Genomic DNA, 21146 nt, shown 5'->3' on the forward strand with positions numbered 1-21146 from the left:
TAACATATTTAAATTGGAAAGTGGCAACAAATGCAGCTGGTATTGGAACAACTAGATAGCCTATCCCAATCTTCGAAATCTAATTAATATAACTATTTGTAACATGATAGTCTAGTATTTCTTCTAATAATATCAAGAATTCAACTTCTGTAAATTATAGAAATAATCTACACCTGGTGTTACATCACAGTCCAGTGCGTGTCAAACCCCTTTGCAGGGAGATATCAACGACAATAATCGCAGGGAATTTCATATTCACAGATGTAAGTAAATTTAAGCCCCTGTCCTGGAATGCAATGCATACAAGTTGCAGTTAAACAAATTTCAAAGTCAATTTCCTTCGCTTGAAAATAGCATCCATGTGTTTGGTCATGTGACCACGTTACGTGCTCACATCAACGTACGTGACGTAGTGGAGTAGGCTTCGCTAGTTTCCTCAACCAAACACTCAACTGATATTGTGTGATTAAAAACTGGAAGTCTGTCGGTGGACCACTGTTATTTTAGGCAGAAAAAAGCTCGCAGCCCTCGTGTCCTCGTCGTGTTAAACAGACCCGCTCGGTGTTGTAGTGAAACTTGTCTTGTTAACGAAGCAGGCGGCGAAAATTCTTCTTGTAAACCCTTCAAAGGCTGCTTTTTATATCTTGCTGTGGCTGTCGAAAGGCGGGGAATACAAAGCGAAGTGTGGCTAAATCCTGTGCGTTTTGGACCGGTTAAAGCAAAAACGGGATTACTACAAAGCCAGTTCTTCCCTCTGTGGCTGGTCAGCGATAGTTCATGGATTATCTGGTAAGTAAATCAATCGAAAGATGGCAACTGTTAGTCCTAGTCAGACACTGATGGCATTCAGGTGTGTGACTCTCAACGAGGGTTTCGCTATGTGTTAACGTTAGCAGTAACTTATAACTTTTGCCTATGAGTGCTGTGGAAACTAGGTCTGACCCACACCCCTATCTTTACCCCTGTAACTTGCTAACCAGCAAGCTACGCCCCATAAGTACTGCTAGCTTAAAAATGTGACAGAAAGCTGCATTTTTTTAATGTAAAAAAGCCATTGCTGGTTAAGATAAAGCTGAACTGTCTGTTGGACTAGAGTCGACCACAGGGTCAAGATGTCATTGGAAGTGATTCAGTCAGAGCTGCACTGGATTGAGGCAGTAGTCGCCTGCATATTTTTAATACCTGTGATAGTCCAGAGAACTGTAGCAGCTTTGGCCTGGGAGATTATGGTTTTTGGTCCTTTGCCCACATTGTAGGGGTGGGATGGGTGCTGCTGAAATAGTGCAACAATGGAGAGGAAGCTGTAACTGAAGGTTTTCTCTGGGAATTTATAGAGACTGAGGGGAAAAAGAGCACACATACATTGAGTTGTCATCTCAGGAGGAGGGGGTGGGGGGTGGGGGGGCAGGCAGAGTGACAGTGTGAAATCCAGAGGAACTTGCCCACCCAGTGTTATCAGCTTGTTTATAATGGGCCTCCCAAGATGTGGGACCTAAAAGGAACTTTGTACTTCTGCTTCACTGGGACATCTCTTGAGTTAAGATTACAAAGTCCGACATCTGGCACCAGAATAGTTGCGCTGTAGTTAATACAAACTGATTAATGTCTAGCTTGTTTGTGGCCTCTGGCCTTGGAGTGACAAATCCTGTTTGGAATAAAACAAGACTAAAGTGGCATATTCATAATTTGCAACTGTTATCCTGTAAACTTAGTTAGGTGTTAATGGAACGTTGTAAGTACCAAAGATACAAGATGCATTGTTGTCAGAAAGACCACATCTGAGATGTGCAATAAACAATTTCACTCTAAACTCTCTTCTTTCTCTGATTGATATGCTGCAAGGACAAAGCAACCTTTATTCATGTATATTCACTTTACATCATTTAGGATAATTTGTGGCAAAGTGCAGTGAGCTACAACTTTCCGTATTGTTTATTTGGGTCAGATTTGACATGATCACACCTAAAGTATGTTTGAGCTTTTGGTAGGTGTTTAGAGGGTAAAAAAAAGGCATTTTCTATATCACATGCTTGTAGTAATTAGTATTTTTTGGTGCAAAACTATTTTCTGTGATAAGCACAGCTGTAACTCTGTGGACTGTTGGAGCGGCATGCTTGCCTGTCCTTGAAGGTCACGCACTCAATAGGCGCAGCGCCTCTTTTCCTGCTGTGCATCATTGGAGACCTGGCACAAAATTCAGGAACATGTTGCTAAACCTTTTGATAAATTTTGCTGGTCTCATATGCATCAGTTTTAGACCAGATTTGACCAATAAGCTGGGATGAGAAGGAGTGAAAGCACATGAGCTTTATATAATTACGTGGATTGCTGAGGAATATGGGCCTATGATGGATTCATTTTCAGCTGGGACAGTAGCTGGAGTTAGAGCTGGAGTTCATAGTCCTGCATGGTCAGCATAGTGTTAATAAAGACCACACGAAATGGCAGCAATGAAAGAGGAATTTGGTGCTAGCTGTTGCCATGGTACAGTCTTACCATATTACAAGTGCACTGTGTGGCCAACTCTTGGACCCTAGATGTTGTAGACTTCACAACACAGGACAGATTGACTGAGAAGGCACATTATGTGAAAAACCCAAGTACAGCTGTGCAGATAATGTTTTTTATAACTCATACAAGAGCGTGCAGCTTTGTCCTGGGGTTTGACTGTAGCAGAAACTACTTTTGTTAATAGAAAGTTTGTCTTTGCCACTTTATACGTTCAACAGTATTATGTTTCCATGGTCTTATTTTTACTTCTAAATTATTCACTGCATAATTTGTTATCACTTATGGATGTATGCAGATTCACTACAACCATTGTTACACAATATTTGTCTTTGGCAACCAGCCATTTATTTCTCTATATTAGTGACTAATCCTTCAGGTGGTTTTTTTTTGTGTGTGTTGAACAACTGGTATGTTTTTTTTTCTTTTCTTTTTTTCAAGGTTTTAAACTATACCAGAGGTTCATTGACAAAAACCACAAGGCTCTGAACTCAAACCATGTGGTATGTTGGGTGAGACAGACAACAACGTAGTGCCTCATCTGCCAATAGATCGACCCATACCACTAATCATCTGGCTTATGTTCAGAAAACATAAACAGGAGCAAAGTTTTTTTCATGAATTTATTTTTTTGCTAAATTCTTGACACATTTAATCGTGAAAAAGTGGATTTGAGTATTAATTGGCATTCCATCCACTGATCTCAACACATGCATAAGAATGGAAAAGGAGAAATTACTTGGATTAGATTACATATAAGTCACCAATATAATGCGTAGCCTATAGCGGTTAAACTGCAGTTGCATTAAGGAAAAAAGCTGTTTTGCTGTGCCTTAGAAAAGGCCACATGAGAACAATTTCTTATTTGACCAGGGCCCTGTTCTTCCTATGTGGCTTAACAGATCCAAGATCAAATGCGTAATGCTAATTGTTTCTTCTGAATTGTGTTAGCACATCCATATTTAGATGAACTTCCTGGTGTAACAGTTTTTAAATCTGAGAGGTTATTTCGTTTACACTGACTAAACCCCAGAACAACCCAACAAAATTATACAGCTAACCTGTCAATCCAGGTATCAAGAACAATGCCCTCGTTTGACTGTTAGATGTTTAACTGAATTTACATTTTATTACTTTTTTTTAATAGAAGCTTTAGGTGAAAAGGATGTATCAGGATCCTTGAAATATCCATACTTCTGTCTGTCTGTATGTCATTATTTTTTTTAACAAATTTTTAATCAGTTTAAATTGGTACATAGCATCCAGCCAGCCTTGATGCTATATCTCTAGGCAGAAGATACATTCTGAACATAAATTGGCAAGTTAAACATCTTATTGTTTCATCAATGACTCCTAATTTGAAATGTGAGATTTCTCAGTATGCATTTGAAAAGCATTTTAGTACTTGATACCACTAGCTTGCAGGATTTCAGGGTATATGTTTCACCAAACATACCAGCTTTAAAAACTTTGCCCAAGAAACATACCAGAATACAGCACACAATATGTATCTTTGGTTTTTCAGTTTACACCAAGGATCACACCTTTTATGGAAATAAGTTTTCTCAGTAGAGACCTGCCTATGTTAGTGACTGAATTGTATTTCAGAGCAGGCTCCTATCCCAGGCTGCACAGCAGGCTGAGGCAGCTTGACATCTCACCACTGTAACACAGGAAAGAGAGCTGATGGAAAGTTCTTGGCAGCATATGAATACAGCTTGCTAACTTAGGGGAGGCAGGGATAGTGTTGTGTTTATTACCCTATCTGACCATCATGTTACACACCTAGGTGTTGTTGGCCGAGGTCTTGACTAAGCTATCCTCAAAAATGACCTATTTTATGCAGAAAAGAACACAAACAGTCTCGCAAAATATTTTAACAATATGTTTGCATTTTTCAAATCTGCCCTTTTATTTAAGGTGCCTTCAGTTATAATGAGAGCTATGTTTCAGAATGCCACATCATTGCTGATCTGTCCCTGATTTGAACCTGCATTGTGTTTGCTGGTTAACTCATTGTAGTGAGTCTCTTGTCTGTTTAGAGCTATGTTTATTTAACAGCAATTCATTTCTGTAACTTTGACCCAGGCCATAACCACTTTTTTTTTAGTCACTACGAAGTTTCGAAAAATAAATATGAAGGACATGGATTCATGGTGGAATGTAGTGTTTAGTATTTATTTTTCTAGTCTTATTCTATTTGAAGAGTTGTGAGAGAGGTCCATAAAAGCCATAAACATATGCTGTTTGATAATCAGAGCTTTATCAGTGAGTCAGTGACTTTCACAGAAAAGCATATCTTGCTATCCAATAGACTTAATAAACTACTGTAGAACTATGAACTATGCTGCCTTGTTACACAAGAAGCTACATTTAAAAAGACTGCTCTACAGTTTTTAGGAGAGTGGAAGAGAGAAAGCCAATGCAATGTGTTTTAAAGTGAACATCCTTATTTTATAGAGTGTGAAAATTCGAAATGATAAAAATTGGTCTATACCCGTATAATAAACCCATGGTTTACTGTTATCTTTGGCAACATTATATCAAAACGGGTTGTTTACCTACTTGTAGAACCAAACTGGATACAGTACGTCCAGAAAAACAGCTTGTATCCGGGTTTTCCTTTAACTGACTTTCTTGTAAAAGATTGTAAAAAGATATAAAATTGTAAAAAGCTTCTAAGAACTGTTTTACTGCACTGAGGACAATGACATGTCCTAAAACAATACTGTACCATTGCCATAAGACTTGCTTTTCACGGTTTTTACTTTCTAACTTTGAATGTTATCACATCTTCTACTCAGTAGAATGAGTAGCATACAGTATTTCCAAAAGTCATCTGTTGCTCTTGTAATTAGTAGTCACACAGTGTTATTGCATTACTCTGTATTTTACCTGCAGCATGTTTGCACTTGGTGGCAGCAGCTATTATTACTAGGCAGCTGACCTGACCAAAACAACCGATTCAAGTTCTCAGTTCTTCCTGAACAAATGCACTTCCGCCAAAGAACCCCACAGCAGTACTGGAATCCCCGTGACCATGGTAAGCTCAAGTGGTCAATCTTTTCATCCTCCTCCATGCCTGAAAAGAAATGATTTTTATACTTCATGAAGCTTTGTTTACACTATGGGCATAGTGTGTGGGTGTGAAATGGTGACTAACACAGTTTACAGTCTTATTCTGGATCCCAATTTGTCACTGAGCCCTTAATCTCTGTGAAGAGAGAGATCCTCACAATCTAATCTCAAGCTTGTGTCTGTCCACTGATCCTTGTGGCAGTTTATCCTTTGTCAGTTTTATCTTTTTATGAATGAATACATAGGACGAACACTACACATCCTTCAGTCCTTTCTATCGGCTCAATTACAACCTGTCTGTTTTAAGCTCAGATTTAAAATCAATTCCGGACATGGGCTGTTGATAGTGAAGAGCCAAAGTCGCGTTGTTGACCTGAAACTGTTGTGCTGTGCTACTCCTGATCCTCCTTCATCCATTCAGTTACTCTAGAGGCTTGGCTTGTTTGTTGCCGGGGGTTACGCTTGTTGCTGAGCACAATGTCGGAGCACATGCAGCTCTCTTTTGCCTTGTGCAGGATTGGGCTTTACACGGTAAGAAAATGTATACGCTCTGCTCTCTGTTAGAGATCAGCAGAGATGAGGTATGGTGTGTTTTTGTGCATAAATACTTTTAGTTTCATAGTTTAATCTCTTCTTGTGTCTTGTGTGAGATAGATCCCGAACAAGCAATGGTGCTAGCTGCTTCACTGTTGCTTGATAACTAAATGGAGTGTATGCTCTGTTTCGTTTGAAGTGGAACAGGTGGGTGAGATATCATTTTAAGTAAAGATGTCTTTTAAGTAAAGGCTGTTTCTCTGAGAATAGAAACACAGATTATGGGGCCTTTTTATTGATTGATTGATTTATTTATTTATTTATTTATTCTAGCTCCTAGCAACTGGTTTGGTTAATAGTTGTAGTCAGGCAGTAGTTCAGCACAGTGCACTCACGAATGGAACCGCTAATCTAGTCCAGAGGCTATAGAGGAAATATTGATTAAATACAGTTTGTGTTAATATTATTTGAAAGTGTTTACAATAGTGTTAACTTACACTGTAGTGTTTACCATATTCCTAGTATTATCTCAAATACAACATCAATTGTTGTGCATGTTAGTTACTGTAATATCTTTGAGTATCAAAAACATACCTTGGATGTCATCATTAATGTCTGTAAAAAACATTTTAAACTGTTGTATTCTAATGAAGGCTGATGACTCATTGTATAGTGTCAGCTTCCCTTGTTTTTCTGTTGCTTCTCCAATGAAAATCTACAAAGGCTTATTTTAAAGCTTTCGCTTGTTGTGCATAAATTCACATTTAATACTGTCTCATCTATGACTCATCTTTCTAGTCATATATGAATCACATGAGCGTGAATATAGCAGATGGGTACTGGATTCAACGGAATTAAAGGTAACAGACACAAAACAGTCTTAGGTGTGGTTAGGTTTTATTTTGTATTTTTCCTGGTCTGTAGGCAGATGTATTCCATTTGCAATCAGTTTATCTGCAGAGCTACAGTACATGGGCAACAAATACTGTTCTGTATAGTAATGGTAGGAAAGCATTAGATAAGTCTTTATAAAAGACAAAATTGAAGGCTGATAAATTTTAACATTCTGGTGTTCACCATTCTAGCCATATTGGGGACCTGTTGCCTATAATATTTACTGGACACCTGCATTAGATTCCAGCTGTGGAGTATCTGTTTTTAAATTTCATATGAGCTTTTCTTCTGTACTCACTCTGCTATCATTACCTGCTGGTTACCTAGTCCACAGGCTTCATGCTCTGGCAACTATGAATGTTAGGAAAATACTGACATTGTATCCATAGAACCAAATTGCGAGAATGACAAAGAATTACTGGTAAGTTTTTAAAAGAAAGTGTAATTATTAAATGTAGTCCTAGGTAGCCTTGTGTGAATCATTTCTAAACTTTTGTAGGGCTGTAGTGAAAAGCTACAATATTGCAGCTTAAGCTGGAGCTAGCATAAGGGTCAAAATCAATCCACTTCAGCCCTTCCTCTCCCTGCTGTGCTCTGCTCCATCGTGCTTTGTCTGATTGCTGGTATGTAATTACAATAAAGGAGTTTCATACTATATTTGTAAGTAAGGAAAACAAGCACAAACAATTGAGAACCCACAATTGTCATTATTAACCTCTTTTGAAACTTTCTATGTAGTGCATTTCCTGCCTATAAAAAATGTTTTTCAAACTTTTAAGTCAGTTTTCAGCTTCTTACTGATCATATAATATTGGGTTACTGGGTACTTAAAATGGGGATCAATATGCATGATGCTGTAATACACTCTCACTGCTTTGCATGTGGGTAATCAAGTTTTTAACTTTGCCTTTTATAAAGAAATGTATAAGTCTTAGACATTTGGTTGTGAAATCTTTTTTTCTTCAGACTCATCTAAAAATTCACTTTAGTCATTTCAAGCCAGCGTTACAGTGTCTTTTGTCACCAAGGCTTACTGTCTGTAGATCTGATCATTCTTATTATGGCTTGTTATAATTCTCCCTATTTTATTCTCTCTATAGTCACTCACACACATTATGTGCACCACAGAAGAACAGACAGAATACCTTTGCAATTATTATAAAGTGCTTTTGATGTGTGCAAATTCAAGGCCCGTATGTCCAGCCCTCTGTAGCAGAGGCCTGTTAACAAATTCTATACCCAAATGAACAACCTTAAAATTTCATTCACACGTTCATTATTTACGTTTTACTTGAAGGTTTCTCAGCTCACTGGTAGCATTTGAAACAACCCAAAAATGCTGCTGAATTGCTACAGTTTTTTGCAGCTGAAAACTGCTGTGTTTCCAATATTCCAGTGTACTTGCCAAAATCCTGACATCTGTTGTCACTGTTGGCCCAGCAGGGTTTCCTGCAGGGCTTTATAGCAGAGACTCTGCCTGACACGAAATAAAGAGTTCCTCCTCTAAAATCAGAAGAAATTCATATATATATGTAGTACAAAATGATGCCTTATAAGCTTTATGGAAGCAACTAGCAGCAACTAGCTTTGTTAAAACACACAGAAGTTATGTGGCAACCCATCACATGGTTGATGCCTGAGGTAAAAGATCAAAAGATTCAGTCACTGTCTTGCCTTTCATAGTTTGTGTGTTAAGATTCTTAGCTAGTCTGAAACAAATGTGTTAATGAAGTTTAGTGTTAAAAATTTAATCTTCATGATCAGTACAATATTTTTCACACCACATTCTGTAACCTTATGCATAAGGAAAATATTGTGCAGAAACCGTGACTCTCTCACACTCCTGGGTATGTCTGATTGAAGCTGTGATGAACATCAATGTTAAAGTGATCATTGTCTGAATTACAGAATGCTTTCACTTTAAGAGAATGATAAGGCAGCAATGTTGCATATCCCGTGTCTAAAAAGTGCTTTAGACACTCTGAACATCTTAGCGTTGATAGATATTCAAAGAAATTCCCCAAGCCTCACCCTTTACCTAACTATATTTAAGGGTTGGAGTTCACATCTTGCTTCCAGCTACTAGTTAATGCTGTAAAATGCAGATTCCTATATTAGGTGAGATTGTAAACAAGCAAAGATGGAGGACAAGAGGCAGTGAGAGGGAGGGACTGGGAGGAATGGAATGGTTTGCATTTGACTCCCATGATAGTGCTAGCTCATTATAGCTCTACATTTTTGATAAAAAGTGCTATGGGACATATGTTTAAGAGACCATGTCCTATGAGTAATATAGCTACCACTCTTTGCATGATGCCTTAAACATTAAGGGACTAAGTGATCGTATAAGGCAGTTTATAGCCACCTCATTATGTTATTAATGGAGTGGAAAATGGATGCTGCAATGATTTGCTGTTTCTGACCCCCAGGCCACAGCTTTCAGTGGTAAGTCTTAAGGCAGGCTAATGCTTAATTTGGAAAGAAACCCGATGAAGTGTGCATGGCAAGAATGACCTGATTGATGTGCATGCACAAGATTCTAAACTACCTAAAACCCGAACAGGGATGCTGGAGATATGAGATTTGTTAAGAACTAAATAGGGATTAATTTATTTTTTGGGGAAAATAATTTTACTGGACAAAGCTGAGAACAGTGGTTTAGGTTTTATTAATGCTGTACAACCCCAATTAGAAAAAGTTGGGCCGATGTGTAAAACCTAGTTGGTTCATTGTCAATTTTTTTTAAATTGAGGTTGTACACAACATTAAACCAGGAATGTTTATGTTTAAGCAACATAGTCTAGCTACACCTGACTAAACTCATGTGGCCTAAAGCAATCGGTCTGTAGTAACCCTAAAAAACAGCAAAAAGGTTATTGTTTGGTGTTTTTATCCTGTTCATCATATATAGTACAAATATTGCACCAATGTTTTTTTTTTTTTAATTCTCTCATTTGAATGATACAGTTAAATCGTAACTGGAGCATATTCATTAACTAACTGATGTATAGACAAGTAATTAGAAAGTAATTTGAGTTGAGATATTAATGCAAACATTTGCAGTACACTGTAATATATCTGTGGTTATCATGATTGCGAAAAATCGAAGAATCTGCTGTGCACAATTGTGTCTGCAGACTACCATAGTCTTAGTCTTTTTTTACTTAACACATTTTTAGTCTTTTGCTGAAAGTTGTTTGACACCCGAGAGACAGAACTTTTAATATGTTTTGTTCTGTCTTTTGAATCTTTCATGTCTTGGGTTACTGTGCTGTGTCCAACTTGCTTCCCACAGGGGAATGATATCTCCAACTCTGCTGTGTTTGTTTTGGCTATCTCGTTCATTTTAAATACATGGGTCAAAACATTAGAACCACATTTTATAATTATGCACGCAGTACGACTCCAAAACCCACTATGACCTCAGTAATAAACAAATGGTAATATTATGACCTTTCTGACAGTTTCAACTTAAACTGAGAAATTATAAGCTTGCAAAAGTAGAAGTCTTGGCAGAGGTGCTGTATTGGATTGCAGTAGATTGTACAGGTGGTCAGCGAGTGTACGTGCACTTGTCTTGGCAGGAGCTGCCATTCTCTTCCCTGGTAGAGGGCACTCTAGAGCTGACATGTGAGCATCTGCTCTTGTGTATATTTGTACATTTTTGAAAATGCATTCACTCTACAATCTTAGCATTATTAAATAACAATAATTAAATAATGTAACTCACCTAGATTATTTAAACACTTCTCACAAGTGATCTGGATACAGCAGCCTATGTCACAATGATTTGTTTTGTCTGTTACCCTTGTGTTTAAATCATTCGCCAGAAGTGTTTTGCAGTAGAACATTTTTAATTTTAGTTAAAGTTGTCTGTAAACAGTGTATCCCTGTTTTAAATGGAACATCAGGGCATTCATTAATGCAATTGTAACAAAAATCTGTAAGGTCTGTTTAATGTTGCTGTTAGACTCACCACTAAATTTTGTTTTCTTTGTTTTGTTTTTGTTAAGAAACTGGAGAACAATAGTTACATTCGGTTTCCTCAATGTTGAAAAGGATGTCAGTGATTGATTCATGCAGAAGAATGGCGACAAAGTGGAAGTTTTCCAAATCCTTCCATTAAACAGAGTAGCTTTATCTTTATTTTTGTTCAGAGTTGAAAATTTAAGATGCCCAGCTCTCAACTTAATCACAAAATAGCCTTTCTTTTTTATCATTGTTGTTGTTGCCTCCTTGGTTTTCAATAGATTCTTGCTGGACATTCCCAAGTGCCCTTAAAAGTTATGACAGATGATGGTGAGATATGACATTTTTGGTGTGACCAGTTTCAATTTTAGTAGAACTTTGACTGTTAAATATCCTATCTGGGCTCGGGATCGGCACCAAGTTGGCCCTTGGTGGCTGGTCGGAGCCAAACCTCGTGGGATGGAATTCAAAGCCACAGCTTTCTGCGTCCGGACCCAATGTTCCACCACTGACCCACCAGGCCCCCTTAAATATACAAAAGTAGACCTGTACTTTTTAGGATTATTAGGCCTATTGCATTATACATTAGGGAGATGTCACATTTTCAACCTATATTTACACACGACTTTTTTGACAACTCTGTCTTGCAGAGGCTTAAAATACACAACTTGTTTTTTTCAATGTTCCTTTGAAAAATCAAACTGTAGGTCACATTTCTGAAGAAATCCCAGTAGCAGTCTGTAGAGGAAATCCCAACACTTACCTATGAAAATGTGTTTATTGTTGAACAAAAGAAGTCATCCTGTTTTCAGGAAGAGGTATTTTTAGCTCTCCGATCTTGAGATACCTCCGGCATTAGAATTTAGAAAGAATGTTTAATTCATTGAAAAAAGTACTTTTGTCATCTATATTTTTATCTACTTTATGTTGTACAAGTATAGTATAGAGCACAACACAATTTTTACATAGAGTAGGTTTATAATTTATAATATAATATAAGTTTTTTATTTTTTATTTGTCATTAATGAGTGAATTTGCTTCTTTAAATTCAGGTAGACCAGCATTATTTAATGCACTAATGAGTTGTGGTTATGTTTTAAGCCCTTGGGCATTGTAAGTCTCCCTAGACATCACAAAACAATAACACTTTGTTTATTGTTTTTCATAGAAAGGTTTTTACTCACTAAATATTCCCATCTCACAGTGTGAGGTGCATAAATTTCCAACCTGCTTCCGTCTCTTTTGAAAAGCAGGATGGGAGCAGCCTTTGCCCCCTCCAGGGTCATGAATGTCTCACATTTCCAAATAACCAAAGGACCATGGTGGGATAATGATGATTTGCAGGGTCACCCACCCAGTTTTGAGTATTGTTTCCAAAAACTGGGCTGCCAGTCTTGCTGTTTTTTGTTATGTTTTTTGTGTCAAGGACGTTTTGAGAAGGAGTTTTGCTCTTGTTGTTTGGAAAAAAAAGAATAACTTCCTGTTGGAACTGTATTGGCTGGCATGTTTGGGCTTTGTGTACCATGTATACCAGGAAATTGGTGCTTTTTTTTTTAACCACATCCTTTCCCATTGCACATATTAAACTGTAGTAATGCCTATCAAGTTGTACATTTCATGAGCTCTATGATTGATAATAAGTATTGGCTGGATTCATAGCAGGGCAGCATGGTGGCTGAGCAGTTGGTGGTGCTGCCTCACAGCAAGAAGGTCCCCAGTTTGAGTCCATTGGCTGACTGCAGGCTTTCTGTGTGGAGTTTGCATGTTCTCCCCGTGCTTGTTTGGGTTCCCTCATGGTACTCCGCTTTCCTTCCACAGTCCAAAGGCCTCTTAAGTTAAGTAGGTCTGAATGTTAATGGTTCTCCATCTCCCTATGTGTCTCTTTGTCCCTGAGATAGACTAGTGGCCTGTCCAGGGTTTACCCTGCCTATCGCCCAGTGTCAGCTGGGATAGGCTCCCCCCAACTATGAATAGGACAAGCATTTACAAATGATGGATGTATTCATAACAGTGAGTAAGAAGACAGTAAAGGCTGGATGTTACTTGCTGTGGAGAATCACATGCTCAGTTCTTTAGTGGGTGAGTGCACTCCGTCAGCAACAATTAGTTGCTCATCCACAGGTGAGCCCTATTCTTATTCATGTTATTACTCTCTGAGACTGTAGTTGGCACTATATACCAGTCTACAGCAGCACAGAGGAGGCTGCTGTAGAAGGAAAAGCAGGCAGAACTTTTATGTTGTTTACGATCTTTAAAAACACCATGGTATTGTAATTATCAGTGCGTGTTGGAACAAGGAAAAGAAGAAAGTAGCTGGCTTGAGCTTCCCTCCAATGAGCCAATCACCAAAAGTTACAGCTTGATGCAGAGTTAAAAAATTCTTGCGCAGAACCCCCGCTGTCGCTACAATGATTTAACTGCTACATGCAAGTTTTGTGCCACCTTCTGTAGCTAGCACCAATGCTACTTAAATAGCAGAGCAGGATTTGGGTCAAGCACATGGAGCACCTGCTCAGTTCAGAATATAACCGAATGGAATAGCATGAGTACTATAGTAAAAATTGTTAAAACAAATTGCATTTGCATTGCATGCAGTTACAGTTTTACCATTTTTGCTATAGAACTAGTAGTATTCCAGGGAAAAGAGGCCTGTTTCGACACCACATGTAATTCTCTTTGATTTGAATTATCAGAGATTTTCCGTATAAAGAGGTTTCCTCTTTTTGAAAATGTCATTATGTTTTTGGCAACATATGGAGGAAGTGTAACCAAAACGGATGTTGGTAGCTGTGTTGTTGATGTCCATATGGATATACTCCTACTTATTTTATAAAAGAAACGGTACCACTTCCGTGTTCATGAAGAGGTAATGCGGAGTAATAATAAATCCCTTGCTGACCATTTGATATTTCTACCTAATGGTCTTCATGGATATCCTGCAGACTATATCCAACATTGATGTTTATTGTTTGGATCTGGATGCCCAAATATGTCTGCAGCATTCAGCATCAAAAATGGACAGTTACCAAAGGTTGTTATACAATTCCAAGTCAAGTCTGTTTTATTGTATTGTTTAGTCATTTTAAAATTTGTAACTGCAGTTGTTTTGACAGTTCTTGTAGGGCAGATTGTGCCTTGTTTATTCATTGCATTTTTGTCAATTAGAATACGGGTGTAAAACAAAAACACTATAGTAAGCTGTCTTTTTTTTTTTTTATACAAATCATTTCAAGTGTATCCTCAGTATTCCTATATGTAGGGATGTTATTTGAAATGAACAGCTTTTAAAGTGGTTCAAACAGTGATCTGCAGTGATTTCATAACATAGTTTAGATGTGCTTTACATTAATGGAAGTGAGAAAAGTGTTGTCTGGACCTGCTTGGTATGTTTGAGTGAGCTGCTAATTTGAAGAGAGTAATGGCGCCCTCTGCTGAAAGTGCTGAACTTAGTCAGGTTTCCCTCATCTTTGCCATGCATCTTTTTCCTCAGAGCTGTAAAAGGTGTCGTTTGAAGCGCACTGCATTTAACTCAATCTTCAGTCATGGTTGTTTGGTCCTTTAAAATTTACCGAGCACGTGTTTGTGTTAGCTAAATACAGGGAACAAGATAATATTGGCACCACCACATGCCTAAAGGCTCAGTGTTTGTTTTCCACACTTAAAATGGCAATAACACAAACGAGTCCTATTTGATACATTTTATGCTTCAGTGTTTCAGAGAACCACAAAGTGTTTAAGAATTAAGTTGAAAAATGGAGTGTAACTAATTAAATGCAGAATTTGACACAAACACACCAAAGGCTTTACTTATTGCAAAGTGGTTTATAAACCCGAAACAGCCTTTTAAAATGACATATTTAAACAAGTCACAAAACAAACTAACAATAGCAGCATAACATCAAAACCTAGGAAGCAGTTACCTAAAAACAATTCCACAAAATCCTATCTTGAAGTGAATAAAGTTGAGAGGAAGAATTGTAACCACTCACCTCACTGAAATTCAATGGGTTGTTTCTAAACAGAGAATTGTAGTCTCTTGATTTTGAAAGAGCTTAGATCAGCACTTGTTATGCTGATTAATGCCTCAACTAATATGGTCATAGAAAAAACTTGCTCCTTAAAAGGAAACATGGGAAATACTCACCTGATGAGTCACTTTCACTTTCTACATGAAGATCATGTTTGGCAAAAGCTGGAAGAAGCCTTAATTCCATAATATCTAATTCTATTGGCAGCCATCTTCTGAGATTGCATGCCATGATTGCACTGTGTAATGGGAAAGAAATATGACACTGCTGGGAGGACTCTGTGTAAATTCTTGTTCTCTCACAATATTCCTGCTTTCCAGCACAATAACTTTACTTTAAATGGGACTCAACAATTTTAGGACTGTTTTGATTAGACAAAGACTTGTCTTCCAAAATTACTGGATTTACAGTTGACAGAACTCTAATGGGATTTAGTTTAGCACAGATTGTACGATTTGATTTTTAATCCCCCTCATCTTTCAAAAAGCTAGAGATTTTCCTTCTTGAAGAATATTTTATTATCCCAACAGACACCACTTAGGAAGTGAAAAACATAACAAAGCAGATTGAAACATGGAATTAATTCATATTACAGCATGTGGTCCCTTTTTTGCTCCCGAGGTGTTAGTTTGTGCTGCGGTTACCAATAAGCCAGTTGTTACCAGCTGCTTGTTTTTAAAGATTATTCTGTCATGTACTTTTTAAAATTAAACAACACATCTAATATCTGAAAGCATTGTTTGTAGTGGAGGCTTCAGTGGTTTAGAAAGTTGCCCCATGTATTTTTCTGTATATACATTAAAACACCAGGTTTGTAAGCAAGGGTCTTGTTCACTACAAACTGGCCAAAATGTTTAGATTTTCTGTGGCAGAAGATTTGGTCTAATAAATTCACTTATGTGTCCTCTGGGTGGAGCCATGTAGTCACTGACCAGCTCATCAGCTCAGTGATAAATTTACCATCGAAGTTTGTTTTAATAATTTCTGCTAAAACAAAAGTAATTTTGCTGTAAGTATACGTGACTGTAATACACCAAACCTTACTGTAGCGACTAACATGACATGAACCATGTGAGTAGGGGCTTTTTGGTTCCTAATTGATATTAGTTGAACATATCCACTGGACATATTAAGCCAATGCTTAATATGTACCATGAAAAGCAAATCATATGCTACTCTGTTTAAGGGTTCAGCAGGGTTTACTAAACCCAGTAAAGGAAGTTTGTTTTAATCTATTGATAAATATTTTCACATTACATGCTGGTGGGATTTTGTTTTAAGAGGCTTTACACTCAGCGTAGTTGAGGGAAACTGAAAGTGGTGACTTTTTTTTGTGGTATTTGAGGAAATATGTAATAGCAAACACAAGCCACATCAAAGAAGTACACATTTAAATGGGTCTGTCTGATGAACGATCAGTCTTTTGTTCTAGATTGTTTATTCTCTGCAGGCATTTTCACCCTTTAAAACTAATGTGAAAGGGGCCCAAAACACCAGAAATCTTTCAAAACCTTCTGCGTCATCAATGAGCCTGAAGTATTTTCCCTTACACTAATAAATCCAATAACCTTGGAGTATTTTTTTCTGCCATTTCTTTTCCTGTTCTACCTTTCATAAAACCATCTTCTTTAGCCAAAATTAACTTTGTATGGGAATTTCACAATGTAGGGTTGTTTCAAAACAAAGCCAGACCTTGGTAATTGCTTTGTTTTGTCAAGCACCATCTTTAAGGTTCAGCAACAGTTGATAATTTATTTAACCGATTACATTTTTTGATATCTGGCAAGAAGTTAAATCTCCCCACCTTTTAACATTCGTTGCTCTGGTGCAGTGGTTTTCAATCCTGGTCCTCAAGGATCCCCGCTCTGCTTGTTTTCCAACTACCCCTACATTAGCTGCTGCTGATTACTTGGATCTGGTTTGTTCAGCCAATCAGAGGCTGAAAGATGCGAATTCACTTAGTCTTTCCCTTACTTCAACCTCATCTGAGAGTTCAAAAACAAGCAGAGCAGGATAACTTGGGACCAGGAGTGGGAACCACTGTTCTTGTGCTCTGTAGTGTTTTATAATGTGCAGATTTGTCTTGATCCCCTATCATCAACAGTTGGTACGTTGGATGTTCTCTCCCTGGACAGGCCGGCCTCAGGAAGTGCTTAGGCTACCTCTGAATCAGATTGCACTGTGCAGTGTCACAGGTAGGCCTGTGATGGATCATGGCACAGTTGGCCTCTGTCTGTTCTTTCCTGTCTTTGACTAAGTAAACGTTTCCCTCTGTGCTCAGTCGTTTATGAAAGCTCTTTTGCGCAATACTGCCATACGCGCAACATCTGTCCACAGCTCTCTTACTGTGTGTGTGTGTGTGTATGTGTGTGTGTGTGCGCCTTTCTCCTATTTGTCTGGCGTTCAGTGCTTCTTCTGGTAAAGTATGATTTTGTTGGTAATGTGAAGTCCTTGTCTCATGTTCTTTCTGGATCACAGCAGGCTGCAGCACATGGTGTTAATCTGCTCTATCATGTTGTTATTCATTTAGTCATTTACCATGGTCAACTCTGTAAAGATTGTTTGAATAATTATGTTACATGGGCAACATTTACACTATGAACAATGGCATATTGTTTATTTGCTACTGTGTTTATTGATCTTGCACAATTTAGTTAAATGATAAATGCTCTGCACCTATAAAGTGGTTTCCAGAGTACTTTACTGTTGCTTTTTCATTCACACACACACTCACACAGCAATTACAACAGCTGTCCTACATCACTGGGATTACTTGAGGTTCATGGTTTTGCCCAAGGACACGTTGGCATACCATAGAGACAAGAGGAGCTGGGATTGAACTGCCAGTCCTGGGGTTGGGGTGGGTAACCTCTTTACCTCTTGAGCCACAGCCAATACTTAACACTGTGAAAGATTTCAATAAATATTACAATGAGATATTGAAAATGTTGAGCTATACACTACAGTACATATCATGATCATACCGGGCAAACATGCATTGTGGATATGCTCAGTAAAGAAATGGTCACAGACAGTAGACCCTGAATGATATTGTTTTTTTTCCCTGGCAATTTTCCGAACCTTTGATACCTTACAACTTTAAACTGTCTTTCTTTCTTTTTTTTCTTTTTTTTTTTTGTCCTTTTCGGCTTATCTCAAAAGGCTTCTAGATAATAAGTTACCTGAGTTGAGTTATATGCCTGTCTTTGTAAGAAAGGATGATGGGGCTTGTGTGATGTGATATGTTTTTTTTTTTGACCCCTTTGAAGTACAGAAGACATGTGGAGTCCATTGGCTTAAGTCAAATCTCCCTGTGTGGGAATCAGTCATACAGTTTGTATAGTGGTAGCCTACACACATGTTTCACTGTTTCAGTCCATCACCTGTTCTATTTTCTGTTTTCACCATCTTTCACACATATGCACACTACAGTCGGAATATATTACTACAGTGACTCAGTGTGTGCCGTTGGCTCTGCATTCAGGTTTCAGTTTTACACTAAACTACTTGGAAATGTTGCTAGTTGCTGTTTTATTTAAAATCAATTGTGCTAAAATTCTAACATAAAATTTAGACACGTGTCGCATGCTTGCATAAATAACTTCTGAGAGCATTACACACGCACCTACACAAACACATGTCATGTAGGTGCTGTTGAATGGCTGAGATTTTCTGTCTATTAATCAATGCTCAGTCCTCACCCTGTGCTAATTAATGATTTAAAATGAAAAACCCATAACACAGAATCATTACTCAACTTGACATCAGAGCATCTGTCCTTCCATGATTCAGGAGTGTAGTGCTGTAGGGTTATGAGGACGCTGCATAAGGTTCTTGCCTCTGTAAAAAGAAAACATGACACCTGTACCACCCAGTGAAGTAATAGAGCCCTGCTCCCAAAGCACTTGGGTGGGTTTAAACCAATAGAGGTCACAATCTGTTTTGGATTTTCTGTTACATAAGTACTTTGGCACTTTGTTGTTTTTTGAGAGTTTTGCTTTGTAGGAAAATATTTTAAGGAAAATAAAATAACCAACAAAATAGAGGCCATTTTAGCTTGCAAACTTTCAGACTGCCAACATCCTATCTTATCTTATCTCACAGTTAGTGGAGGTTAATGGGTTTTGATAAATTTGGTGCCCATGATAGCCCCCATACAATGATGATTACCTCCCCAAATGGATATATTAGAATATGCAATGTACCTGAACGAAACGGTAGGATGTGGCATTTGATGAGGAAATGGACATAAACTAGCAATGATGGGATGAGAAGTGGTAGGTGAGAATGTGTGAGGTTTTTGAGTCTGGCCCTACAAAGAATCCGCCAGTCACAACTGAGGGGCCCAAAGCGTGTGATTATTAATTACTGATGGCTTCCCAGCCTTTGAAAATCAAGAGGCCGCAGACATCAGATGTGTGGAAGAGGCAGAGGAGCGAAAGGCCTGTCATTACCGTCACAGAAACAATGCTCGAATTTGGCTGTCATGCATTTTTGCCTAATTGACTGTTTTGATGCAAGTTTTTTCTTCATTTTGTTTTTGAGGGGGCACTTATGCTCCCCTCCCTCCCTAGTGTTGATGAGGAGAACTTGGTGGGCTTTCAGCTTCACTCAGCAAGAACCTTCCGGAGGTTCTTTGATGGCAAGAAAAGCCACTGGAGACCTCAAGGGCCTCATTGGCCTCCATTTATGTATCGACACCATAGCACTCCATTTTTGATTCCTGACAAGAAATGAGTGAGAAGGAAAAATAATTAATGAAAGGCAAACAGTGTGTGTAAGTGAATGTATGTGCTATATGGAATGTGTATGTGTCTGCAGGGTGGTACTTTTTTGTTTGTCTGAGCTTGCAATGAAAGGGGGAGGCCAGAGACCCACAAAACACACGAGGGGTCTCTTAATTTGCATAATTAACTGTTGACACTAACTGTGCTTAATGAAGGCCTATTGAAGTCAATGAGCTTTTTACACAGCCTGCCCCTGGGAATGAGACAGATCCTCCTCCGGCAAAGGTTAAAACAATGAACCGAATGAACAAACCTAACGCCATATTGATGACATGATTCTTTAAGTGGTATGTACAAGAGATTTAAGAGAATTTGTGGCATTTTGTTGTACTTTTCACTTAGGTTTGAACAAAATTCACCAGTGGTGCAGAACTGTTGCACCATTAACAAAGAGAGTGCCTTTTTCAAACTTGTTCTTGTTTCACAGTGATACTAAAATTAAATGAATAGAAAGTTAAACAGTTTATTGTAAACAAAACACTAATAGGCTTTTCTGTATTTTAATTATCATAATTGTGGTGGCTTGGCAATGTCCTTCATTTTTAAAATTTTGTGTGCATATTTCACAGCAGCTTAATTCTCATCACAGCACAGCCTGATGAGACATTGGCAGACACTGCTGGTCCAAATAGCAGTGGGGACACACCTGAAGACTAAGACTTTCAAAGACTGGACAGTTGGCACCTAAACAATGTTCCTACTAACTCACAGATTTTCTGTCTTTGACGGTATCCCATAATGACAAAGTGAAAACAGAATTTTAGAGATGTCTGTAAATTTCTTAAAATATATTTAGTACTTCGTTAGAGCACCTTTGGCAGCAATGACAGCCTTGAGTCTTTTTGGGTATTATGTGACCAGCTTCGCACACCTGGATGGGGGAATTTTCTGCCATTCTTCTTTGCAGTTCCTCTAAAGCAGGTTGGATGGGTAGCATAGTTGGACAGCCATTTTCAGGTCTATCCAGAGATGTTCCAGAGTGGCTGGGCCACTTTTGGACGTTCAAAGAGTTGTCACTAAGCTACACCTGTGTTATCTTGGCTGTGTGCTTAGGATCGATTTCATGATGGAAGGTGAACCTTTTGCCAGTCTGGGGTCCACTTGACAATTCTGGATGTCACTCTTGGGACTCTGCGGTGCAGCAGACTATTTCTCTGTAAGCTTCCACAGATCTGCACCCACAACCCTGTATCTGCACTCTGCAGGCAGGTCCTTTGACCTCACGGCTTCTGTTCTAATAAATTCTGCATATTCAGCAAAAAAGAACTTGAACCTCTATATTAAACACAATGATCACATTGCTGACAGTTTCAAACTAAAAAGTGACAAATTCATAGTAGAGCCACTG

At 38.3% G+C, this 21146-nt stretch overlaps 1 protein-coding gene across 2 annotated transcripts in view; it reads left to right on the forward strand.

Annotated features, from left to right (window-relative positions):
* The first annotated feature begins 407 nt into the window (after nucleotides 1–407).
* LOC137136714 (ADP-ribosylation factor-like protein 15) overlaps nucleotides 408–21146 on the forward strand; it is an 85196-nt gene continuing 64457 nt past the window's right edge. Inside the window, exon 1 of one of the 2 annotated variants that reach the window (XM_067522370.1) lies at nucleotides 408–789. In XM_067522370.1, coding sequence (XP_067378471.1) covers nucleotides 778–789 — 12 coding nt within the window. In that variant the 5' untranslated portion in view covers nucleotides 408–777. Of the gene's footprint in view, nucleotides 790–6027; nucleotides 6118–21146 lie in introns of those variants that run through there. The other variant, XM_067522369.1, reaches the window with a different exon arrangement.

This window comes from Channa argus, chromosome 11 (genome assembly GCF_033026475.1).
Source record: "Channa argus isolate prfri chromosome 11, Channa argus male v1.0, whole genome shotgun sequence".
In the NCBI taxonomy this organism is placed as follows: Eukaryota; Metazoa; Chordata; class Actinopteri; order Anabantiformes; family Channidae; genus Channa; species Channa argus.